Genomic DNA, 18852 nt, shown 5'->3' with positions numbered 1-18852 from the left:
GGCTGGGTGTGATAGAGCCTGGAATCGAACCAGGGACTGTAGTAATGCCTCTTGCACTGAGAAGCAGTGCCTTGGACCGCTGCGCCACACGGGAGCCCCTTAGCTGGGTTGTTCTATATGGTGGTCTCTGTCTCTAACTAGCCCACAGTGTTAACTAACTGAACCACCACCAGATATGTTAAGGCTCAACTTCCCCCCCAGTAAACAGGATCCTCCTTTCAGTGGATTACAGAGAGAATGGCATGCTTCAGGAAGGATTAACTACTCAGTGGCACACAGTTTAAAGCCACAGGCATCAACAACGTGGGATTTAAACATACATACAGTGAACCTGGCCGTGACCCCACTGTCCAAGGATGTCTCAGGGGGTGTTGGGATATGCAAAAAACACATTTCAATTCACACATATATAATACACACTTGTACATGTGTGAAACAGGATAATATAAGCACCCACCTAATTATGAATTATTATGATGTCTATTTGTAAGTTCTTGGTGCAAGGACTGCCTATCTTGGCAAAATGTGTATTTTCTTCATCAATAGATGAGAAGTCATTGCATAATACGAGATGTAGAGGACAATTTGGTGGAAAAAATTCCATTGTTTCCATGCATTCTTTCCCCTCTCCCACAGCTCTGTCAGGCTTTTTTAATGATGTCATGTGGTGGCGCGTGTGAGTTCCACTCAGCTGACAGCCGCCAGTGAAAAGAAGCTTTCAGCTCTAACATTTTCAATCTGTTCCATACCTTGTAAAACACCTGTGGTCTACAATGGATACATTCAGAATTGCTATAGTGGACGAAAATGTTTACATCTAGGTGTTGTCATCACACCGATAGTGTTAAGACCATACTGAGTCTAACTGTTCTCATAACATCAGAAGTGTGTATCGTACTACCGTACCTGAAGCCTGCAGTATTTTTCCAGATCTGATAACTGGCCAGGGCAGTGGAATGTTTAGTAAGGTGCTATAGAGGTAAAAAACCAACAGCCTGTGTACACACACCTTTCCCACAATAAGTGTGGCAGTGAACAAACAACATCTCTCACCCCACAATGGCCCATTCAAACTATACTCGCAATGTTATCATCTTATAACTACTTCAACAGTATCACCTCCATCAAAGACAACATGCATTTCTAAGAGTCAAACCTAGTTAGCAACGAAATGTAGGGAAACAGAGTTTCAGTGATGATTCATGAATGTTTTCAATGTTTTGCCAGATTTTCCTAAATACTTCCCAAAGGTTTCCCACTCGAGGCATGTTCGGTATGCCAATAATCTCCCGTGGGCAGATTCTGCATGTAGACCCAAGAATCTGCCTGGACTGAATGGGATCCCTGTGATAACGAACTGCAGTAGTTTCAGTCTTTGGGTTTTCGTCACTGGTTATATGGACATATCAGGATTGAACGAAGGATGGGCTTAAACTTCTTGGCTACAAGTGATTCACGCGTGGCCCACACAGATCGGAAAGGGGGAGGAGGCTTTGGATAAGAGTTTATTTTTGCAAGGGTGGAGACTTTGCAAACTGCTGGAACTCACAATTCCTAACACGTATAGACCCAGAAGTAAGTCACGCAGTTGACCAAATGAATAATGATTTTACTTTTGGGTTAACAGAGATTAGTGTACCAATAGTAACTGAGACACTTGGTGATGTGCAGTCTAATACACTGTAAAATACAATTTTGATACACTATATTTTCCGACTGCTTTGGACATCTTGGCTACAGTGTTATTTAGTGCTCTGACTCAGCATACCAAACCAAAACAGGAAGTGAAAATAAAGGAAGTGCCCTCTGACCTGTAGTAGGTTCTCCTTGGGCGTTGCCAGCAGATTGACAGCAGCAGAGAGCTTCTGGAAGAAGTCCACAGCCAGGTCCCCTAGGCCCATCCCCTGTATCCAGTCCATCAGCAGGTCCAGGTTGGCCCTGATCTGGACCCCTCTAGACCACTGGTAGAACCCACCTCCAGAGCCTGCAGAACAAATCACTACTCAGACATGCTCATGTAATTTCGATCATAGCTATTGAGTATAATGAAACTTCTATAAGATGCTGCATGCTAGCAGATACCCATAGACTTCCAGTTATTGCACTAACGCTAGTTAGCAGTGGCTCATGAAACTATCTCTAACGGTCTTCATAGTGGACACAGAAACATAAAAATGGTATCCACAAGTTAATCTTACTCTGGGGAAAGTCCAAATCCCGAAGTATCCCATTAACACATACCGTATGTATTTTATGAGGATACTTGTGATAGGACTTTGAGGATATTAAGACTTGATCCTACAAAACCCAATGGATGAGAAACAGAGCATGTTGGAGGTCTCACCTCTCTCCATGAGTGCGTTGAAGAGGGATGCGTTGGTGAAGAAGAAGAGGTAGGCGCAGAGCTGCGAGCTGATGTCAGAGTGCACCTGGAAGGCGTTGAGCAGAGACAGCGCCTCCTTCAGGACATCCAGGATGCCGCTCACGCCCTTGGGCACACGCAGCTGCCCGCCCTCCGAGAACGGGTTCCCATCCAGCAGGCCTGGCAGTGCCGAGTACATACTCTGAGGACAGAGAGAGGCATACTAGAGGTGTTAGTCACAGCTACATGACTTTACCTCACTGTACCATAGACTAGCACAGCACCTCTCTGAGGAGAGGGAGAGATAAGAAACCTTAGAGTCACAGCTACTGTACCCAGTACCACAAATACAGAAAGTATACTGCACTCACTCATTATATATTGCTCTTTAAAATTCTCACTTTATCAGCCATACTCTCTATAAAATAAACATTAATCAACATGCGAAAATGTGTTGACAGATTCAGTAAAACGGCAGTGGAATCAGTGACTTAGTCAACAGGGCTATGCCCACTGACCCTGAGCTCCCTGAGCCAGTCAGAAAACAGTCAGAGCCCAAGGAGGAGGGGTTACAGAAAGCCAGACAGGGACAGAGACACTTCCCCTCCAAAGGGGGATAGCCAGGGGCCTGATAGCCAGGGGCCTGAGACTGTCCAGTCTTGACACTCACCATTGTTAGCAGTGTACCATACACAGTCCTGGGAATCACATTGATAACACTGGTGCCACTGGCCATTCCTGACAGAAACACAAATGTTTCCCAGTGACTCAACCCCGCTCTGCCCCCTCCAGCCTCCTGATAATTCCCATAATAAATAAATGCCAAGTATGATAAACTAGCTGATAATAGCCCATGCTGTTGACTACTATGGAATGGTAATACCAGTGAGTAATAGGCATGAGAATGAACTTCTCCTACAACTTCTCCTGAAGTGTTTTGTCTCAGGGTTGGTTGTTCCACCAATTAGGTGTCTTTTGAGTAGTGTAACTTGTTGGAAAAAAACGAAACATTTATATTTCACCTACTTTTAGCATTCTGTCATAAACAGTACATGTTCTTAAAAAACATTTTTTCCAACTCAAGAGGTTAAATAAAAAATGGACTATAGTAAGTGCCTATTAAGTGCCAAATAAGTAACAGGGTTGACCGTAACAGGGTTGACCGTAACCGGGTTGACCGTAACAGGGTTGACGTCATCATCTTAAATCATCCATAAATCCCCTTGTGACAGGGGGAATGGAAGCTTGTTTCATGCAACAGGGAGGGGCAATTGAATGCAAGCTTCACTAAAAATATATATATATTTAAAACATATCTAGCCTGTCTATGCTCGACCTGCTCAGCTTTCCACCACAAAACACCAGCAAATTGCCAAAAAGACTACAACCAGCTCACCTGCTTTTACACTATGATTTGACTGTTAGTTTCTTTTTATTTGCACTTTGAAAAAGGAATAGTTTCCCCATCTTTAAATGAGAGTTCAGTTCATGTAACAGGGTTGACCAGGATACTGGCAATGAGGCCCTTTATCTACTCTCCTAGACTCAGATGAACTTGTGGAAACCATTTTTATGTCTCTGTGTCCAAAACGAAGGAAGTTTGTGGTAGTTTCGCGAGCCAATGCCAACTAGCGTTAGCGTAATGACTCGGAGACTGAGGGGTTTCTACTTGCATGCTTAAAATGAATCACTAATCACATGAAGGCCTAAAAGATAATTGAAAAAAAATTATCATCAAGGACAACAACCACCCAAGCCACTGCCTGTTCACCCTGCCATCATCCAAAAGGCGAGGTCAGTACAGGTGCATCAAAGGTGGGACCGAGAGACTGAAAAACAGCTTCTATCTCAAGGACATCAAACTGTTAAATAGCCATCACTGGCATATTAGAGGCTGCTGCCTATATACATAGACTTGAAATCACTGGCCACTTTGATAAATGGAACACTAGTCACTTTAATAATGTTCACATATCTTGCATTACTCATCTCATATGTACAGTATGTACTGTATTCTATACTATTCTACTGTATCTTTAGTCTATGCTGCTCTGACATTGCTCGTCCATATATTTATATATTCTTAATTCCATTCCTTTACTTAGATTTGTGTGTACTGTTGCATATGTTGTGAAATTGTTAGATATTACTTGTTAGATATTACTGCACTGTCGGAGCTAATAACACAAGCATTTCGCTACACCCGCAATAACATCTGCTAAAGATGTGTATGTGACCAATACAAATTGATTTGATGATCTTCAGGAAATATAACTAAGCGTTTACAATGATGGTGAAAACTTTGATAAATGTTGATGTTAAGTGGGTTAAGATCTTCCTAGAAGACTTCTACACACAGGATGCACAGAGGGACATGTCAAAATGCAGAATTCTTTATTCATATTAAAAATCAGATTTATTGAATTTTCCATGTGTTCTATACTAAAGGGACCTTCATTTAATGTAATTTTTGTGCACAATTTCCACTTTAAATAGCAAAGGGACCCAAAAGGCACTCACTTCGTGGAACAACTCACATACTGGTCAAGGTAGAGGAAGGCTTTCGCAGAGCAGGAAAACAAGCAGGAAAACCTGTTTCCCAACAACAGTTCAGTGCCCAACAGTTAGTGGTTGTCTGGTAGACTGCAACGTGTTTGAAAAGTTGTGCTGGAGTTACTACCCTGACGTCATTGCTCATTTCGTGCATGGGCGGGTGGCGGGGAGGGATTTGAAAATTCAATGGACTGAGTAAAGGAGCACGAATAGAGCTAGATATAGGACTCATCTTTGTATCTGTGCCATTATAGTGTCGGTGACAGCATGGGCAGCTCAATTGAGGCTATCTCCATTTTAAAGTAGCACATTGTCTTCTTCTTCATTGGCTGATTCCTCCCTACCCAGTTGACTACTTTAAAATGGTGGAAGCCCTCAATGGCAATATCCATGTTAAAATGGGTTATATCCATGAGGAGGCTCTGGGTGAGTGGAAAGGGGAGAGGGGAAACGAGGTGACACTGAAACATGTACAGCTCCACTAGTTTTTTTGCTATGACCTTTGACCAATATAGGGCCCTGGCAGACCACAATCTGGTAAAAGGTTTAACATAAACAAAACCCTTGTTCTATGTTTCAACAAAATCAACTTTAAACAGGCACATTCTTGCTTCCGCCAAAAGTGAGAAGGACCCAAACAAGAGGAAGCCAAGTTCTGACCATTGAGCACTAAATAAGTAAAAAATACTTTGAGTCACAGTGCAGAGATCCTGGCCTCCTCCTCCTCCCTTCTCCCCCTCTTCCCTCCTCCCCCTTCTCCACCCTCCTCCTCCCCCCTCCTCCCTCCTCTGACACAGCTCTCTGCCATTGTTTTATTCCATGACATCACCCCTCAGCCAGCCAGGCCAGCAGGCACGTATCATGACTAAGACAGACACACAGAGGCTCTGAAAGATCATAAAGACCTGCCTGTTAAATCCCAATCACCATACATACATTCCTTCAACCACAGGTCATTAGATAGATTAGAGACCAGTTCCGCAGAGCTACAGATGCTGGTTAGGTATTAAGCTGAGATTGGCCGAATGAAGGGAACTGGGGATCGTATTCTCCAGTACAGCATTAAATGTCCAACTGTTTTAGAATATAAACAAAGTTAAAACCTTATTTTGAAGCTAGTGGTAGCATGTCTGAGAAAACTGTCTGTGGGTGTGAGCTTGGTGTGAGCTTGAGTAGTTTGTTGACAGAAATAGGGTCGAACTGGCACAAAAAAGTGTCACAATTCATCTAAGGTATAGACTTGGCCTGTGTCTCTCACTTGACCCCAGAATGTGCAGTGAGTACCCCGCCCATCCCTCCGTGTGGTGTGTCTATGTGAAGACAGCCCCTCTGTTCCTGAGCAGGAAACAGACTTTTGGAAAAGGCCAATACTCTGCCCTGCTTCTCCACCGGACTACAGCTGCTTCCCTGACTACTGCACATCCAACCACCACCAAAACAAAGCCTGCTTTCCCCTGAGCTCCAGCGGTGGCTGTCTAACTAGAGCCTGTAACTATTGGGGGGGAAATGCCCTTCCCCTCACCATGTAAAAATGTAAATGTACCTGTCAACAGGGAAAGTTGACAGGCATGTGTAAGCTTTCTCTTTTCAATGGTTTCTGTCATGAAACGGAAATCTAGGGACAGGAAGAGGTGGTCTCGGAGTATACAAAACAACAGCAGCACATACAATCCTGTTCCCTGTTCCCACCCATGCCGGTGCTCCCTCCCATCCTGGAACAGTCATCGCCAGGCACCTTCGCCATGGTAACGGGTGTTTCCAGTCGACCGTGTTATTGGGTGTCTATTGCTGGTCTCTGGGTTACTGTGGCAGTGATGGTGCTCTGTTAATGCCATGGAATTAGTTATAGGGCCCAGACATAGGAAACTCCAGTAAACCCTGCCTGGGAGTGTCTTCCTAGGGCTCACTGTTGAACAGGATAGATTTTTTTTTGCCCTCTATAAACATTTCAAAAGACTTTGGAAATACCCTCGAAGTGGATTTACAGAATATTAAAAAGATGATAAGCAGTCCTTTATTCCACTGGAAAAGACGACACTATCTGATACGCCTATCCTTACTGAGAGAGCCAGAGAGCGTGTACATGTTTCCCCTGGCTTATCATGGCTTATTGTCTGGCATGCTACCTGCAAACGGAGAACGGTGTTCAGAAGGTCTCAAGTCCTGCTTCTCGTAGTCCACAGGCAAAAGATGGCTTTCTATTTGGGCTGTGCAAGGTTTTCTGGAGCAAATAGTCAAGGATGTTATTATTTGTGTACATGTGCGGTGTGTGTGCTAATTGTGTGTGTGAGGCACGCGTCTATGTTTGTGTGCGTGTTGCATGCATGGCATCTATTGGTGAGTGAATCCGTGGAAGCTGGTGAGGGGAGGACGGCTCATAATAATGGCTGGAACGGAGCAAATGGAATGGCATCTACAATGTATGATTATAGTATGTGTGACTATGCACTGACCTTGGTGAGGTAATAGACAGACTGCTGGAAGGTGAACATGATGACCTCCTCCAGGACTGTCATGGTCTCCTCACTGGCAGTCCTAGTGGACCACATCTCTGACTCCGGCTCTGAGCCCTCCTCCTCCTCTTCCTCCTGCCTCCAGGGCAGCAGCTGGGGAACGTCATGCTGGATGAAGTGCAGCAGCTCGATGGAGTTGGCCATCCACAGCACCAGCGGCCGCAGGCCTGGGATCAGCTCCTCTATGCTCAGCAGCTGTACATCCTCTGGCTCCTGCTGGAGATCACTGAAGCTCCTGCAAGGGGAGACATATAGACAGGTCTGAGTTCAGTCCAACAGCCAACAAATACCCTGTACTGGGTGAATGGCACTAAAAGTGGCTTGCGAGTGACTCATATTTTACAGCATGTCTCTATTCCTTGGAATGAATGCTAATTTAAACCATTACATTTGATTTCCATGTGCAATTGAGTGAAATATGAAATGAAACATTCATTCTTAAAAATCCTTCCTCCTTTCTCAGCAGGCAGCCAAAGCACAGCTTTGGAATACAGTGGACCTGCAATAATGTCCCATAACATTAAATCATCGTGAGATATCATTTTGACTTCATACACTTCAATGGGCGGCATACAGAGAAATATGAACATCAAGAGACCATGACTCCTTCTCAACTTCTTATTCTGTAAAGAAGTCACTGGGACATGTGACAATGAGAGAATGCTATATGTGTGTACTACACATCCCTCCCAGAAATTCAAGTAGCATTGTTGTTGGAATGTAGTGGAAGGCAGTAGCATCATATTCTAAGACTCCTGGCTCTACATAGAGTCGGTATATGACTCATAGCAAACACTAAAGTTGAAAGGGGTGTTAGTGTCAGAGGCAGCAGGTTGCCACTGTTCTTCACCCTGTTGTCATCTTTGCTGTTCAATGTTAGCATTTCTGGGGCAGGCTGAGTGATGGAGGTTGGAGAGGCTGCTACTCACCTTTCTGGTTGGATCACAGCAAGCTCCTTTGTCTTCTCCTGCAAGAGGACAGAGATAAAGACAACATTCATTTTAAACCAGCAGCAAGCCTATCTAAATGATATTCCATCCGGATGACACCTTTGATTACACTTCTTTCTTTACAGTACCCTTGAGACACACAGTATGTTGAATTCATAACGATTCAAGGTTTATTTGTGGCGTGATGATATAAAAGGTCAATCGTTTGACTGGAGAGAGTGCATTGTTTTTGTGCATAGTGGAGGTGCATAGTTTTACTCACCCACATGGTGAGCTGGATCTGACTGGCTATGCGGAGCAGCAACCTTCGGAAGTGTGTCAGCTGGAACGTGGTGGCTGAGTGTTGGATGGACAGGCTCAGCAGGAAGGCAGGGGTCAGTTTGGCCTCGTCCCCATTGGGGTCCACCATGACCAGGACCTCCTGCAGGACCCTGTCCTCCTGCTCCAACTCATAGCTCAGCGATACCTCTCCACCCTCTGGGTCCTTCCACCGAGGAGGAGCCGGCTTCCTCTGGACCCTAGGCCATTTCATGGGGAGGGCGGAGCCACATGATTGACAGGAGGATGACACTCCTACTCCTCCGTCATGGGCGGGGCAGAGTTGTTTCATCCAGAGAGGGGTCTGTGGGGCCCCTGGGGCGGCGGTAGGGTCTTTAAACATGAACAGGTAGTGTCGGCCCAGACCCACCAGGTCCCCAGGGGTCAGCTCCACCTCCTCCTTCAGGAGGAAACCATTCCGGGTGACGGGGGCGCCGTGGAGGGGCTTCAGCAGCGTCAGAGTCCGCTTGGTGTCACCCGGGGAGGAGTTGGTAGAGTCCAGGCGCCTGACACAGCAGTGCTGGGGAAGAATGTCCGGGGCAAAGAGGAGGATGTCCACCTTGAGCCTTTCCTCGTCCTCTCCGTTACAGTGCTCCCTGCAGCAGCCGAAGATGGTGGTGGTGCCGCTCATCAGGTAGATGACAAAGTCCTGCAGCGTAGAGGAGGGGCAATGGAAGGTCAACCAGCAGAATCCATGAGAATGACTGGCGCATTAATTAATGTACTGGTTTCAGTTTGCAATATGCTATGATCACTAGTAACTACTATGTATTAACTACACTGTAATTACACTGCTCCTGCCGAGTACCTAACTACAATGTAAACACATGCACTTTGACACCACAATACAAAGTGCAAATAAAAGACCTAGGACTTTAATTGAGAAGTTGTGTAATGGTTTGGAGATTGATCAAGTAGGCGCATTAGAGGCGTGTGTTATGTGAGGACAGAACAGATCCAGGATAAGCATGTATTGGCAGTGTGGTGTATAGATGTTATCGTAGGGTACAGTGAAATTCGTATGCTCCGAGCTCCAACAGTGCAGGATAAAAAAAGAGAAGTGAATTAGCCAATAATAATAATAATAATAATAATATTTTATACACATTTACAACTGTAGCAATGATAAATGTGGGGGCAGGGTAAGTGTCCGTTTGGGGTGGGGGGTAGACTGTCCATAGAGGGAGTAGCAAGGGGGAGTGAGAAGTGGATGAAACAATCACTTTAAAATAACAATACACACATAATCTCCCCCAAAAAAGAAACAACGAGCAATATCATATAAAAATACACTGAGTACAAAACATTATGCTCTTTCCATGACATAGACTGACGATGTGAATCCAGGTGAAAGCTATTATCCCTTTTGACGTAAAATCCACTTCAATCAGTGTAGATGAAGGGAAGAAGACAGGTTAAAGAAGGATTTTTAAGCCTTGAGACAATTGAGAGATGGATTGTGTATGTGTGGCATTCAGAGGATGAATGGGCAAGACCAAAGATTTAAGTGCCTTGAACGGGATATGCTAGTAGATGCCAGGCGCACCGGTTTGTGGCAAGAACTGCAGCGCTGCTGGGTCTTTCACGCTCAAAGGTTTCCTGTGTGTATCAAGAATGGTACACCACCCAAAGGACATCCAGCCAACTTGACACAACTATGGGAAGCATTGGAGTCAATATGTGCCAGCATCCCTGTGGAACGCATTCAACACCTTGTGGGGTACCAACAAATTAAGGCTGTTCTGAGGGCAAAATATTAGGAAGGGTTCTTAATGTTTTGTACACTCAGTATATGTGGGAACTCCTTCAAGACTGTTGGAAAAGCATTCCAGGTGAAGCTGGTTGAGAGAATGCCAGTGTGCAAAGCTGTCATCAAGGCAAAGGGTGGCTACTTTGAAGAATATGTTTAACACTTCTTTGGTTACGACATGATTCCATATGTGTTATTTCATAGTATTGATGTCTTCACTATTATACATACAATGTAGAAACTAGTAAAGATAAAGAAAAACCCTTGAATGAGTAGGTGTGTCCGAACGTTTGACTGGTACTGTATATTTATATCATTTCAGGTCCTCAGTGATGTGCACGCTGAGGAAGCTGGAGCTTTTGATCTTCTCTACTGCAGCCCCGTCTATGTGGATGGGGGCGGGCTCTCTCTGCTGTCTCCTGTAGACCACAATCAGCTCCTTCCTTTTGTCGATGCTGAGGGAGAGGTTATTTTCCTGGCACCACTCCACCAGGGCTCTCACCTCCTCCCTGTAGCGCTGTCTCGTCATTGTTGGTAATCAGGCCTACCACTGTTGTGTCATCAGAAAACTTGATGATTGCGTTGGAGAAGTGCGTGGCCATGCATTCATGGGTGAACAGGGAGTACATGAGTGGGCTGAGCACCTCTGTGGGGACCCTCTGTTGAGGATCAGTGTGGGGGAGGTCATGACCTTCTAACACCACCCGTCGCTCAGTCATCCGTCCCAAGACTATTAAAGCCAATTTATGCTTGATCTGAAAATGTAGTCGGAGGCTCCATATGGAGGGTGTGTCGCAATTGCGGAGCCTCCAGAGCCATGCAGAGCCAAATCAAGCTCCGTACCGCATCGCACCTCTCAAATTGTGTAACAATGCGGAGGGCTCCTTATAGCTCCGCATTGACATGATTGGTTGATGGTAGGTGGGGGCGGTACGTCATGTATAAACACAAAGTCACTTCCTTGACAACTTCCTTCACTATAACACTGCTCTGCTCCGCTAAGATCAAGTATGAAAGCCCTGACGTCTGCGGAGGATGCATCGCAGTAAATGCTGTACGGCCACTTCAGACATCGGATTGACCATGCAGAGCCTTTCAGGCAGGTCATGATACTGTATCAACCACTGAGCAGTGTGTGCGAGCACATACACTTAACTAATTAAATGGTTAGAGTCCCTGGCTCCATATGATAGTCTGCACTGAACTGGACTATTCAAAGCAATATTCAAAACAACCTTTATTTATTTTCCTGCACATGATATCTGGCAGGATAGATCAAACTGTCTAGGAAGAGAGTTAATAGCTGTGAGTCAATGTGAATTGTGACTACACTGACCTGCACTTGAACAACAACACTTACAAGGAAATCAAATCCACTACAGCTCTCATGGTTCACAGGTGATTAAGTTCAGGAAAAGCTGGTCTGGAAACACAAAGACACTTTCGAAAATAACTAGTCAAGCCTGACAAAAACTATTTCATTTATGGAGCTGGAACATTTCTATTCTATAGGACTGATATGAACAAACAAACAGAGAGCAGCAGCATTTCCTGTTTCTAGGAATGGGCCTGGCTCTCTGGCTCTCTGGCTCTCTGGCTCCCTGGCTCTCTGGCCCCCTGGCTCTCTGGCCCCCTGGCTCTCTGGTTCTCTGGCCCCCTGGCTCTCTGGCCCCTTGGCTCTATGGCCCCCTGGCTCTCTGGCCCCCTGGCTCTCTGGTTCTCTGGCCCCTTGGCTCTCTGGCCCCCTGGCTCTCTGGTTCTCTGGCCCCTTGGCTCTCTGGCCCCCTGGCTCTCTGGCCCCCTGGCTCTCTGGTTCTCTGGCCCCCTGGCTCTCTGGCCCCCTGGCTCTCTGGTTCTCTGGCCCCCTGGCTCTCTGGCCCCCTGGCTCTCTGGCCCCCTGGCTCTCTGGCCCCCTGGCTCTCTGGTTCTCTGGCCCCCTGGCTCTCTGGCCCCCTGGCTCTCTGGCCCCCTGGCTCTCTGGCTCTCTGGCCCCCTGGCTCTCTGGCCCCCTGGCTCTCTGGTTCTCTGGCCCCCTGGCTCTCTGGTTCTCTGGCCCCCTGGCTCTCTGGCCCCCTGGCTCTCTGGTTCTCTGGCCCCCTGGCTCTCTGGCCCCCTGGCTCTCTGGCCCCCTGGCTCTCTGGTTCTCTGGTTCTCTGGGCCCCTGGCTCTCTGGCCCCCTGGCTCTCTGGCCCCCTGGCTCTCTGGCCCCCTGGCTCTCTGGTTCTCTGGCTCTCTGGCTCTCTGGTTCTCTGGCTCTCTGGCCCCCTGGCTCTCTGGTTCTCTGGCTCTCTGGCCCTCTGGCTCTCTCGCACTCTGGCTCTCTGGCTCTCTGGCCCCCTGGCTCTCTGGTTCTCTGGCTCTCTCGCACTCTGGCTCTCTCGCACTCTGGCTTTCTGGCTCTCTGGCTCTCTGGCTCTCTGACTCTCTGGCTTTCTGGCTCTCTGGCTCTCTGGCTCTCTGGCTCTCTGGCTCTCCGGCTCTCTGGCCCTCTGGCTCTCTGGCTCTCTGGCCCTCTGGTTCTCTGGCTCTCTGGCCCTCTGGCACTCTGGCTCTCTCGCACTCTGGCTCTCTCGCACTCTGGCTTTCTGGCCCTCTGGCTTTCTGGCTCTCTGGCTCTCTGGCCCTCTAGCTCTCTGGCTCTCTGCTTAGGCCACAGCCTGCCACTCTCACTCTGGTTTTGCATTGAAATATCCAGAATGTTTTGCAGAAAACATAAAAGTGCAGAAAAAAATCTGTCACCCACAGAAATCTCTTTTTGAGAAGAATATTATAATTTTTTGTTGAATGTGCAGCTTTTGTGCCTAAATGTGCATGTGTGTTCTGGCATGCACGAGCCTGTGTGCAAATATGTAGGCTAGGCATGTGTATGTGACCATCCACTGAGTTTGTTTAGACATTACAGTGTTCCTTCTGCTCCATTCTCTAATACTATGTACCTTTAATCAGGCCTATCTCCACCTCCACTGCAGAGCCAGCAGGGCTGAGCTGAGCTGTGATTGTGAGCACAGTGTTCCTTATCTATTCAACGAGCCCTGACGAGAGACAACACATCCCAGTGTGGGAACTCTACTGCTGGGCCAGGGCCAGCTCCTTTGTCCCGCCTCTCCAGTACATGACCCAGGCTGGCCCACTCAGTGTGTGGACACGAGGATGCCCTGTCCACAACATGCCGGTCTACTCCGACTCTGCTTGAGCTCGTGGCTCTGAGCCCAATACTCTGAGCCCATTGTAATCCAGCAGCAAGACTCAGTCTCTCGCTGTCCCTGTTATAGCATCCTCAATGCAGCTAAAGCCCTCTGCTCTCTGCTCCTCTCTCTCACTGTCTCTCTCTGTTTCTGGGGATTTTAACCCCAGGTCTTAACCTAAGAGGTTCAGTGGGAGCCTCTATAGTGTAGTGGAGTATACTTGTTTACACCTCAGTGTCTCTGATAAGCCTTTCGTCCCAGTGTTTCTGCCACCCTGCCAAGAGACACTTGAGAACCTTGAAAGGTCTTCAATGGAGCAGCCACAAAGGCTCAACCAATTACATCTGCTGCTATCTGACTGCCCAGGCCCTCTGTGAAGGATTTCAGGATGACATCTCTCTGTCGCAGCCGGACGCATTCTCCAACCATACAAACCTATTCTGAGCCTAACTATTCAAGAACAGACTGACTCTTATCTAACAAATTGACTTCAGCTGTGTAAACTGAAGCCAATCCTTTCATTAAAGTTACTCATCATTTAAGTTAATCAATAATCCGATAGACAAACAAATGCATCTGGGTTTAATGTATAACAGTGGCAACAGCTTCACTTTCCAGTTTTCCTACCTGTCTGTAGCTGTATCCCTGCAGCAGCAGGAAGTAGGGGAAGTCAAAGGGCGGGTGGATGGAGTACTGGGTGGTGTTGTCGTCACTGCTCTCCGTCTCCTCCTTCTCTATGCCCAGACGCAGGGCCTCCTTGTCGGCCTCGGCCTCCGGGTCCTCCCTGATGAGCTGGGCCTTCTGCTGGGCCCGCACGGCCTCCTTCTCCATGGCAGACAGGTCCATCTCACTGAGACTCCTCCACATCCCCAGGCCCTCCACATCCTCACCACTGCCGTCCATGAACAGAGAGGTGACCCGCGAACGGCCCTTCTGGAGCTTACGAGCCTGGGCGTTGATACCTGGGGCAAAGAGGAGCACAGGAGAGAGGGAGGATGAGACTAGATGCCGAGAAGTGATTATTAATCATGTATTCATAGTTTATTACAAAATCATTGATTGTGTCCTGATATAGTCAATGCAACATAAACGTCATCATCTATGCATAAATGGAAAGTTCACAGTATGCTAAACACTCAATAAACTATTAGTGGAGCTCTTCCATCAAATCATTCCAGTCCATCACACACCACCATATCATAATGTCTTACTGAGTTGGCTCTCAGTCAAACCAAACATAGAAGGGGAAGGAGAGGAAATCTGGAGGGGTAGTGAGAGGTGTTGTCCTCTATCTGATATCAACAGGCGTTCCTGGCTGTTGGGCTGATGTACCGCAACATAAACACTATTCAGCTCATTTGGAGCCATTAAGCACCATGGAATGTCCAGAGAGCTCAGCTTCACACCCAGCTAACAGCTCCTGCTCCCAGGCCTTATCAGCTGTGGAAGTGGGCGTTCTTTCACATTGTTCTGCCACACTGTGTCAGGGGGGCTGGTCAGGCCTGCAGGGGGGGCAACTTCCCCCAGCTTCCCCCAATCAGAGTGGAGCAAAGAGAGTGGAGGGTAATGTGGGGTTTGATGAAAACTGAGAATCACAACAAACGCATGTCAAAGTCAACAGGACCACACAGTGTCCAGTGTGCAGGAGGCAAGCTCTGATGGAAAGAATAACATGTGGAGCGGTGGACACATTCAGGTCCCAGCAGAAAAAGCTTATCCAGCCACAGCCAGTCCCCTGCCCTGGGGGCTTCAGAGGGACCTGTTGGGACCCTGTTGTCAATCCCAGATAAGAGAGAGGGGACACTCTGACCTTGTCTACCCCTCACTGCAGCTTTTGTTTTTCTCTGACCTCTCACTTGCCTGCCACCTCCCCTGCTCTGTCTCATGATAAGCTGGACAATGGATTCTATTACCCTACAGTTAGTGACAGAAATAGGAGATCCAATGCCACCCCAACAGAGACAGAATGATTACCTGAGCTTTAGGTTGTTGTTAGGGGGGTCACTGAGCTGCACCTGTGTGGTTGACATACCTGCTGTGACGGTGTCGGTCTCTTTAGCACTCTGTTCCTCTACGCTCACTCTCTTCTGGATCTCAAAGCGTCTGGAGAAGCCTTCTTTGGGTTTCCATAGCGACTGCAGCATGAGGGGCTTCTCGTGGTCACCCACGACCCGAAAGCACTCTGTCTTCCATTGGTGGTCTGCTCCGGTCTGGCCAATCACGTCGCACAGCACATATCGACTGGGATCCTCTTTCTCCAGACAGTATCTAAGCAACGATAAAAGAGGTTCAGTCAGAATACCATGATAAGATCTAATTCCTCCTGAAATAAAATGGCGTTGAGATCATTTGGGTAAAATATCCATATCACCAGCTTTAAGTGATTTGCAATGATTCACACTATATTAGGATGAGCAGTATTGCAGTCCATGCCATTCAGCCTTGAGGAATGTTCCCTTTCTGCTTGCCTGTTTGCACTGAAGCTAATGCTAACAAATCACATTATGCCAGTGGGCATCCCTAACCCCTCACCTCTCCAGGGCCTCTTTGACAAGTTCCTTGGCACTGGAGCGAGTCGTGGCCAGCACACTCTTGTAGTTGGTTCCCTGGCAAATGTCGCTGCCAAAGATCTTTAGGATACCTGGGGCAGACATCTGACTGGACAGCTCAGCAGGGTCATCTGCAGCCTGCAGGTCCCCCACCATGCTCCTGCCACCTGGGGCATGCCCCTGCCCACTGTCACCCCGCAGGAGGGGGCTCCGGTTGAACACCGTCGACAGTCTGTTGTTGTGGCGGCGGATTTTGTTCTTGGCCGGCTGCCTCACACCTGTACTCTCTGCTGAATGGGTGGTGCCATCCGAGGTGTTGGACCTGAGAGAGGGAGACATGGATGGAGAGATGGAGAGAGAGACAGAGAGAGAGAGAGAGAGAGAGAGAGAGAGAGAGAGAGAGAGAGAGAGAGAGAGAGAGAGAGAGAGAGAGAGAGAGAGAGAGAGAGAGAGAGAGAGATAAATAAGAGACAGAGACATAGATAGTGACAGAGTAAAACAGAGAGAGCAAGGCAAAGATGTAAATGAAAGTGAGAGTTCAAGAGAGGACACCAAATGAATGGGTAATTAATAAGAGGACAGTATTTCGGGCACCTCTCTACAAATAAATTACATTTCTATTGAAGGCCATAAGTCCATTAAAATATACAACATTCCAGGCAGCTGCATGTAACAAAACTGAAATCCAATTCTGCAAAATAAGGGTACCCCATTTTAAATACCCCACAAAGTAGACACACTGGATATAAATAATAGGACTTACTGCAGGGATCCATTGCTTGGCTTCCTCCCCAGCTTTGCCAGGCTCTTCTTCGGCGAGCGGATCAATAGGCCCACTGGAAAGTTGAGGGCTTGCTTGGATACATGACTACTTCGTTCCTCCGAAATCATCACGACTTTGTTCAGATGTAGGCTATAGTATATGTCAAAGTGCTCCCTATAACGCACGGTAAGGCACTATTCTCAAAATAAACTATTTGTGACAAATATACTCAGTCCATCGTGGTATTTGACACTGGAATCCACACTTTCTCATGGTGATGAAGCCAACTAAGAATTTGTCCGTTCAGACAGTTTGTTAATTAACTTCTGACAGGTTTTCGTAAAGAAGCACGACGTGGAGAAAAGTTATTCTCGTCCAGTGGCATTAGACATCAGGCAACTTCCAAAATACACTCGCTTTCAAATTACAGTTATATTCCGAATTTCCAACTCAACAATATCGACTGTAATCCGTTCGATACAATTGTTGCTGAATTGTTTCCATGAACAGAAGTTAGTTGGTCAGAATCAGATACAATGTATCCACGTTCCGGACAGCCACAGCGCTAGTTTAAAAAGCTTTTCTCTTATAAAAATAAATAAATACATCCAATGTGAATTACTTCTAATAAATGATCCATTTCAGATACTTAACTGGACTATTTGTTATTCGAAGCACCTTGCGAATCTTGACCTGTCTGCTCCATGCCATCTCTCCTTATCCCGTTAGGCGCATTGAACAGTTCAGTGCCCAACACTTACTGGTTGTCTGGTAGAATGCAACGTGTTTGAAAAGTTGTGCTGGAGTTACTACCCTGACGTCATTGCTCATTTCGCGCATGGGAGAGTTGTGGGGAGGGATTTGAACATGCGATGGACTGAGTCAAGGAGCACGAATAGAGCTAGATATAGGACACATCTTTGTATCTGTGCCATTATAACGTCTGGGACAGCAAGGACAGCTCGATTTAGGCTATCTCCATTTTAAAGTAGTACATTTTCTTCTTATTCATTGGCTGATTCCTCCCAACTCATAGGAATTCCTACCCAGTTGACTACTTTAAAATGGTGGAAGCCCTCAATGGCAATATCCATGTTAAAATGGGTTATATCCATGAGGAGCCATCTATCTTTCTGGATGGGCGCACCCATATGGAAAGTATCAAACACATCAAACATATGTAAACCACATGTTTGACCTGTTCCATATATTTCATTCCAGCCAGTACAATGAGCCCGTCCTCCTATAGCTCATCCCACCAGCCTCCTGTGCTGTACATGTACCGCATCAACTCAGATGCTCTTCTTGGAATTTTTGCTCTATGCTAAGGGCTCCATCTAGTGGCTAAAATATTTTCATGACCAGAAAGCGTCTGACACTGGTGTCACACACACACACAATCACACATGCACATGCAAGCGTGCGCACACACACACACACACACACACACACACACACACACACACACACACACACACACACACACACACACACACACACACACACACACACACACACACACACACACACTACGCCGCTGGTTGGTCACAAACGGATGTGAGTGAGTGTGGAACCTGCAGCTGTAGATGAGGAGGTTTGGCTGGTTTGCTGGCATAGTTAGGCTGGGAATTCAGGCCAAACAGTGTTGAATCTATTGCAAAATCCCAATTAAATCTTCCTCCTTGTAAGAACCTTCCAACCTTCCACGCTCACATACTGTACGTAGGTGGATATATCCTTTATGGATCACTAGCTAAGAAAAGCGTTATTGAATATTTGACTGATTATGATTAATCCGACTCATTGGACAGGGAGCTCACCTCCCCCTAACCACCACCTCTTATTTATAACTGATATGCAGCAACTGTTTTCATAATGAATCAGTCAAATATTCAATTAGAATTTTCTT

At 46.8% G+C, this 18852-nt stretch overlaps 1 protein-coding gene across 1 annotated transcript in view; it reads right to left on the bottom strand.

Moving 5' to 3' along the window:
* The window catches only part of LOC129833473 (ras-associating and dilute domain-containing protein-like), a 30707-nt gene extending 12947 nt beyond the window's left edge, over nucleotides 1-17760 (bottom strand). The window contains exons 1-9 of the mRNA XM_055898103.1: nucleotides 16944-17760; nucleotides 16164-16502; nucleotides 15664-15899; nucleotides 14259-14593; nucleotides 8641-9345; nucleotides 8358-8395; nucleotides 7369-7663; nucleotides 2345-2564; nucleotides 1812-1984 (exon numbers count right to left, since the gene is read on the bottom strand). Coding sequence (XP_055754078.1) covers nucleotides 1812-1984; nucleotides 2345-2564; nucleotides 7369-7663; nucleotides 8358-8395; nucleotides 8641-9345; nucleotides 14259-14593; nucleotides 15664-15899; nucleotides 16164-16502; nucleotides 16944-17071 — 2469 coding nt within the window. The 5' untranslated portion in view covers nucleotides 17072-17760. The remainder of the gene's footprint in view (nucleotides 1-1811; nucleotides 1985-2344; nucleotides 2565-7368; nucleotides 7664-8357; nucleotides 8396-8640; nucleotides 9346-14258; nucleotides 14594-15663; nucleotides 15900-16163; nucleotides 16503-16943) is intronic.
* Between the last annotated feature and the right edge of the window lie 1092 nt (nucleotides 17761-18852).

The sequence above is a fragment of the Salvelinus fontinalis genome, chromosome 34 (assembly GCF_029448725.1).
Source record: "Salvelinus fontinalis isolate EN_2023a chromosome 34, ASM2944872v1, whole genome shotgun sequence".
Lineage (NCBI taxonomy): Eukaryota > Metazoa > Chordata > Actinopteri > Salmoniformes > Salmonidae > Salvelinus > Salvelinus fontinalis.
Note: the sequence above shows the minus strand (reverse complement) of the source record. Positions and strands in the feature narration are given on the sequence as shown.